This window comes from Akebia trifoliata, chromosome 10 (genome assembly GCF_017979445.1).
Source record: "Akebia trifoliata isolate Shusen 1 chromosome 10, ASM1797944v1, whole genome shotgun sequence".
NCBI lineage: Eukaryota > Viridiplantae > Streptophyta > Magnoliopsida > Ranunculales > Lardizabalaceae > Akebia > Akebia trifoliata.
Genome location: NC_141384.1, coordinates 18,483,385 through 18,490,848, shown reverse-complemented (window position 1 = coordinate 18,490,848; position 7,464 = coordinate 18,483,385). Strand labels below are relative to the sequence as shown.

The window sequence follows — 7,464 nt, the reverse complement described above, 5'->3', positions numbered from 1 at the left end:
ACGTTAAAATGGAAAAATTCGACAGAAAAAATTAACGGGCGAAGGCCCACGAATTTTAGAAACTGAATTTTGACGGTCTAGGACCATTGAAATTCTTAATGTTCCCAGATTTGACGGCTTAGAGCTGTTGAATTTCTCTCATCCTTCATTAATTTGACAGTTTCGACCCGTCAAAAAAATTTTGACAATGAAAAATTCAACCCCTTGATTTATCGAATTTTATGAAATTTGAAGGCCTAAGGCCATCAAATTTGGGCTTTTTTCACATTGTGTCCATTCCATATCCTATTTGATGTAACAATCCATTAATTAGTAACCCTCAACCTCCCAAGGATTGCTGATTTCTTACTTACAATGAGAGCCCTTTATGCAAGTATTTGAACTGGTTCATTTAACAATTGCATATTTAAGTCCTTTTCCCATTTAGAGATCAAACTTATTACAATCAATTTGTGAGTCTTGGGATGATCTTCGACAAATACAGTAGTAGGTTGTTGGGCTCTTTTTTTTTTTTTTATCATCTTTAGCACTGACCTAAGAAAAAAAAAAAGAGAAACCAACATCAATGTGTTCGGCTGCTAATGAGTTTCATTGCAGCTGGGTGAGGAAGTAGTGAGTGAAAGCATGGATGTCTTGGGGAAGCAAACCAATCCTGAGATCAACGCCACTAGATTCATTTGGGCTCTGCATGAAGTATGCAACCTGTCTAAGTGGAGGGACCAAAGGAGATGCATAAGTTGCTTCCCCATGTCCGAAATTCACTCTATGGAATGGCATCCTCGTCAAATCGGAAACCAGTGTTAGCTCTCTCATTGGAGGGAGAGTGCTAGGCCGTGGAGCTTCCAGTGCCTCAATATAAGCACTCACATAGTCCTCATTCACAGATCTCTTGGCTTCTTTAATCTTCTCAATTATGTCTTCATGGCTTTGTTCATCTAGTTCTCCTGCAGTACAACCTATGGAAGCCAATACATAGGCATTTCCACTAAATCCTCTAGATAATGGTGGAACCATCTTGTCCCTTGCATCAACTGCAAATTGCAGGCACACCATTCTCTCCTTCCTCACTCCCAAGGCTTTGGTCCTTGCCTGAAGTAACAAAAGAAGACAATGCAGTATAACACTTCGAGTATTACAAGTTATATGTTAATTTGACCATGTTTTTATGGAGATTGGGCTAAGAACAACATCCCTTCTTGTCTATGCTACTAACGACATCCTGGTATATATTTCCACTCTTTTGGGCAACTGCTGAAGTCCCTAAAGCTCCCTTTGTTGCTGTTATAATGAACACTTCTTTCACTAGTATTGATTTGGTTCGGGTCAATATTATATTATGTTGAACTTCATTGTATAGGAAGTTTTGGTTGTTTGTTTTCAGTAATTTCTAGTGGATTATATTTTATCACTCCCCTCTTAATTAATCTCGGCTTGCGCACTAGAAATCTCACTTCTTTTTCTTCTTCAGTTTTTTCATGGTATTAGAGCCAAGTGATTAAACGTGTAGAAGATCGAGCTTGACATCCTCATCTTTCTTGCAGTGGAACTTCTTGGTTTTAAGTATTTGTGATCTTGAATGTCGTATAGAATCCTATTCAGTTATTGCTACATTGGAGTTGTTCTATTTGTAAAAGGCTTCACACTTGCAATTAAAAATAGTTAATGCTCAACCATTACGCTGAGAAATCTTGTACAAAAGCTGAAATAGCTTCCTTACAATCACAAAAAATAATTTATTATTATCTATAGGTCTAATAAAATGGATTTCAACCACTAAAGAAAGCCTAATAAAATGGTAATAGACGAATGCTCTCACATCTACACCTTTAAGACATTTGTGTTGTGATAGATGTCTTAAATCTAGTTCATGATTGATCACCAGAGGTATACCATACAATACCCAAATTGGGGGTCACATGGAGAAAGGTATTTCTTATTTGGGGTATATATATATCTAATAATAGTAACTGAATGTGCCAGCTTGCTAAGTTGGTTAAAGTATGTGAGTGTTGATATCACAACCTGGGTTCAAAACCTGACTTTACCGAACTGATTACTAACCACTAATTCATTTTCTTATAACAAAAAATATAAGTAATTGTAAATCATTTTAGGGTTACGGGAGAGTGGAACCTAACAAGGAAACTAGGGTTTCAGGGTTCGAAGATTTGAGAGATATCTTAATTTGTCATTTCTTTCTCGGAGTTGGTGAATCTGTCTTGTCTTATCAGTGGGCATATGCACTGCCCAACAACAATAAATTTTGCTATGTTCTTTTATATTGTTGCTTTCATGGTTTAGTCTAGGTTTTCACACTCACAAATAGAATCCACCTGTTAAAATAGATGTTGGTGGTGGTGTGTGTGTGTTCTTTCTTGCCTTTTTACCCGGTTGAATCTGTCCATCAGCGCCTTGCTAATGTGCTTCTTTCTAGCATTCCTGTCTGTTTTTGCTAAGTAAGAAAATTTTCTATGAAGAAAGACTAAATTACAAAGGGCAAGCCCTTAATTCTAGTATTCCTGTTGCTAGAATAAGAAATGAGTGGAAATTACTCCTCTAATTCGTTTCTTTAATTTCTATATGTTGATCATCTTGTGAAATATCCAGTGTAGTTGATAATCTTCAAAATCATTGTTTCAAAAAAAAAAAAAAAACTCAAGTTTTTTTAACAAACTTCAAGATTTCTTTAGATGTTGGAGGGTTTAGTTTGAATAGGAATTGAATCAAGGGATGTGTTTATGTATCAATAGGTACAACTACAAGTACTCAGGAACGTATATATGCCTGTTGATAAGAACTAGGGAAGTATGTTTGGATGCACAAAACCTAATCTTTGTTTATCGATTCGTAGGTTTAAAATTGTGTTCGTGTCCAATGGTCCATTGTGGGTGTGTGGGTTGGAGGGTTGGAGACATATTGGTATTTCTTATATATACGTGCATGTTTAATTTGTCTATGTGCATGAAAGTTAGAAAGTATACCTTCCACAGGTGGGCAGAAACCACCTCAAAGGAGGAACATGAACGACCACTACCATTCTTTATGCCAGAGATTTTCCTCTTCAAGACCTCTATCATTAGACCGCTTACACGAAAGGTCTTCAGGACATAATTCCCCTGATTTTGGCACCTCGTCTCAAAGAACTTGGACCCTCCATGCTTCCCTATCGGATCAAGACACCGATCCGAAGCCCCTTGTTCTATCAATTTGTGTAGATGGTCAAAGGCTGCAACCCTTGTCACGGGGCTCTGATTATTACTAAATTTATTAATTTGGTTTTGTGTTCGTCTGTGCCCAACTAATAATCGACCTCTCTCATGTACTGGTTCATTGAGTTCGAGACCTCCATCTGTTCTCATGGCAGCCTTAGAAGCCCATGAAGTTAAAAAATTGAAGGTTGATGGTCCATCGAATAAAGAGTGGCTTGTGCCGACGCCAACAGCATACCCTCCACACCCAAACTTTGTTACCTAAACATTACATCATTGCAAGAAAGAACAAAATGTTTTAGTTCCAAAAACTAGCGTAAAATCTTGAGAATTTGCATTTATTATCTTTTCTACCTTTCTTTTTGTTTAAAAAAAACCAAAAATTATAAGTGTAATCACCTGAGCAACAACTAGAGGCATCTCAGAGAAGTTTCCATTGAAAACAGGCTTAAAAATCAGGTTTTCAAAGAATTCATTGTATTGAGACAGATCTCCAAGCTCTGAGATCTTCACCTTACTCACTGCTTCAACTAGAATTGCACCAGAATTATCACACAAGAGATCAAGTTTTCCATCATTAGGGTTCAAAGTAAGCCTTGCGGCTGCCGGGTACCAAACCGACAAGGTCTCTTCCAAACCTGTTTTCAAGCTACCGAAGAGCGATTTAACGGAGAGAGTTTGTTGAAGATGATGAGATGGGTTATAGAATAACACCAAGTACATAAGCACTTGGCACTGTCTGTCTAAATTGGAGAGATTTAGGCGTATTTGAGGATGCAAAGATTTGGGGTAAACTGACACCATCTTTGTTACAGAAACCATGGGATAATTATCCTGTTGAGCGGCCATGAATTTTTTTGCTGTTGGACTTGCACTCAAGTTTGGCCTTGAGAGAGGGAAGGGTTGAAATATAAGGGAGAAGGTTGGATGCCTAGGAACAAACGTTTTCTTTAAATATTTATTTATAATGGCTAGGAGATTCTCTGATTACTAATGCCTTGCATGGTACTGTTTCTATTAAATTTAAAAAATTGCCTACTTGAAGGTCTGATTCCACAATGGAATGAAGTTGACCCTACTAGTCCATCGTGGACCATAGCCAAGCCATTCAATAGTTGACCGACACGTTAATTGTGTGGGACCCACCCGAACAACCAATGAAGGATGTGGACTATCTAATCAAACATTCATAATACGTTTCAAATCTAAATGTTTTTTGTGCATTATAAGTATTAAGTAGTACTACTGTTGTAAATATTGTCGAATTGGAGAAGAATTTTTTTTTTCATTGGAAAGCTGGGGTTGAAGGAACAATACTAGAAGACGATAATTATCATTTTGTGAGTGGAATATGACGAAATTCATTTTAATTCTCAAAACGTGAACTTACGAGATTGCAGGTATAGATGTAAAGAAAGGGGTAAATTATCATTTTGTGAGTGGAATATGACGAAATTCATTTTAATTCTCAAAACGTGAACTTACGAGATTGCAGGTTTTTCAAGTGATGATATCTCGCTGGTTTAAAGTGATAATTTTGCTTGTTATATAGCAACGATCTCGTTAAAAATAGCTAACCTGCAAGATGGTCACTTTTATAACTAGTGAGATTGTCACTTTCGAGCTGCGATCTCGGAAGTTCACTTTTTGGATAGTAAAATGAATAGTGACCTGGAATCAGATTTTAGTCAAAACTTCATCATGTTTTGGGAAAATTCCATAAAGAGAATGGGAACCATTTGGTAAGATTCTAATTTCACTAATTATGAGCATAGTAACTAAGTTCATATACCACAATTATTATTAGTATTACTACGGGCAATTGGAAGTGACTAGAAATAGATACAGAAAAAGAAAAAAAAAATTGAGATTATAAAAATGGGGTAAATTACCATTTCATGAGCCAGATTTGATAAATTACGATTCTGAATAATTGTTCATTTTAATTACCAAAATATGTGTGAATTAATTGCAGGCCCCCCCACCCCCCACCCCAAAAAAAAAAATAAAAAATAAAAAAAGAAAGAAAGATAGAAAAAAAAAAAAAAAAGGTGACAATCTTACTAGTTTGTATACTGACAATCTCGCTGAAAGTAGGGAAAGCCACAGTATAGTCAGTTGAAAGCTGCAAGATTGTCACTTTAAACCTGTGAAATTGTCACTTTAAAACCTCTGATATCGTTACCGTTCTTGTATCGTTACTGTTCTTGTTTTGGTAATTAAAATGAACAGCGAGCCGAAATTGTAAATTGAACAAAAGATGGTCACGTTTTCGTAAATATCTCTATAAAATTTTATTTTTAACCGATAAAATTGATGAATTACGGGAGTTCAAGAGATGAAAGAAGTGAAGGTTAGGGATGATTCAATATAAAAAAACCACTTTTTTTTACTCAACAATTGCCCAAATAATTCCATGAATTACTGATTAGTTCAATGAATTAATTAGACAACTGCTTGCTTGCCAATTTTTTTCCTAATTTTAAAAAAATCTGGAGATTATTGACACAATGATTATGAAACCATTTAAAATGATAGATAAGACCTACTTGGGTTGTTTTATTGTTGCCTTTGCTGTTAGTAGTGGGGACCCAATTTTTTCTTTGGTCGATAATCTGGGGTCCAAGGGACCCCCTGAGATCAATGGCTAGTTGTTGCTTTTGCTATAAGTATGACCCAGTTTTTTTGGTCGATAAGCTGAAGTTGAAGGGACCCTCTGAGATCAATGGCAAATAAGTCATTACAACATAGTTCATTGCAAAGGATACTGTGGAGGAAAATAGATTGCTCTCCTATAATTAAACTAAAATTCTCACAAACTGCTCCAATCTTGGTGAGATAATCAGCTGCCTGTAGACTGACCCACTTGAACTACTGTCCATATGGATGATAATGTTACCTATGACACAAATAATGGTGAAAGCTGATTTTATTATCTTTAATAGATAAGGGGAAAGGGTTTGGTTCAATGTTAATAAAGCTACTCATATATATATATTTTTTAATTTACAATATATAAAGGTATTTAAAGTCTTGAAAACAAAACCCACACCATTAGGCACTGGCATTGAAAGATGTTTTGATTTTTCAAGGGAAAAGCATAGCTGGGGTAGGAGGTGATTGGAGCATCAAAGGAGATGTATTTGTTGAAAGAACAGCTTGGCGTGTATTAATACTCCACTACACTATAGTATAGTAGAGAGAGAGAGAAAGAGAGAGAGGGTGTTAGGGTTTTTTCTTTCTTTTAGAGGCATCAGTAAAGAAAAAAGGAAAGAGGGTTGGACAATGTTGGTGTGGAGGTTGGCATGCGTGCAAGTGAAGTCCAACTTTTGTCTTCTGGTCTCCTTTTCCCCAGCATTTGCCCCATTTTCTGGTCTCTTTTTCTCCCTCTTTCTACCCTCTCCACCCTTTAGTGTGCATACTATCTTTCTTTGCCAATAAATAAACCTCAATGGAATGTATTCTCCTCCACGTCTTCTAGTGAATAGCTTTGTTGTTTCTAATATAGCACATATATATATATATATATATATATATATGCATAATTTTATACCTACATACATACATATATACCTGCTTACATGTTGTCCATGTATGTATCATGCATGATGTGGTCCATGTATCATGCATGATACATAGTGATCTTTTCCTCGTTCAAATTAAGTCCTAAGATACATGCATGGTAGTTTTTGACTTTCCTCCTTTCATAATGAGCCATATTTGATATGCCTCTCTCTGATATAAAAATTAAGTGCCCTGTGCACCTTGAAGTTGGATTACAATTGTACATCTTGGGGGGCGTTCAATGGCTAACTTTTTGGCAAAACATTTCTCAAAACATGGGTTAGAGGTTTTGGAATGGGCTGATTTTTGGTGAGGATGATCTCTACGGTGAGGAGATCATCATCACCAAAAATCAGCCCATTCCAAAACTTCTAACCCCATCAAAAACAGTTTACAAAAAATGGACGGTCCACGATTTTTCAGCTTGTAAACATGGGTTAGAAGTTTTGGAATGGGCTGATTTTTGGTGAGGATGATCTCCTCACCGTAGAGATCATCCTTACCAAAAATCAGCCCATTCCAAAACTTCTAACTCATGTTTTGAAAAATGTTTTGCCAAAAAGTTTGCCATTGAACGCTACCCGTACATCTTTGCTCATAGAGTCCAATTAAAATTAGACGCTGCTGATGCATTATAAAAGAAAATCACCATTTTCTATCCCAGAAGAAAATCTTATACCCATAAAATAAA

At 36.2% G+C, this 7,464-nt stretch overlaps 1 protein-coding gene across 1 annotated transcript; it reads right to left on the bottom strand.

Moving 5' to 3' along the window:
• Positions 1–432: 432 nt before the first annotated feature.
• Positions 433–4,137, bottom strand: LOC147393214 (brassinosteroid-related acyltransferase 1-like). Its single transcript, XM_086454930.1, has 3 exons — positions 3,609–4,137; positions 2,982–3,470; positions 433–1,089 (listed from the first exon to the last, which is right to left on the bottom strand). The coding sequence occupies exons 1-3, from the start codon at positions 4,056–4,058 to the stop codon at positions 589–591; spliced, it is 1,440 nt and encodes a 479-aa protein (XP_086311056.1). The 5' UTR covers positions 4,059–4,137; the 3' UTR covers positions 433–588.
• Between the last annotated feature and the right edge of the window lie 3,327 nt (positions 4,138–7,464).

Excerpts from the sequence above, each read along its gene's own strand:
- LOC147393214 (XM_086454930.1), bottom strand. The coding sequence starts at position 4,058 with ATGGCCGCTCAACAGGATAATTATCCCATGGTTTCTGTAACAAAGATG. Across the intron at positions 3,471-3,608 it reads TGCCTCTAGTTGTTGCTCAG|GTAACAAAGTTTGGGTGTGG; the intron begins GTGATTACACTT and ends TGTAATGTTTAG. Across the intron at positions 1,090-2,981 it reads TTTCTGCCCACCTGTGGAAG|GCAAGGACCAAAGCCTTGGG; the intron begins GTATACTTTCTA and ends TTGTTACTTCAG.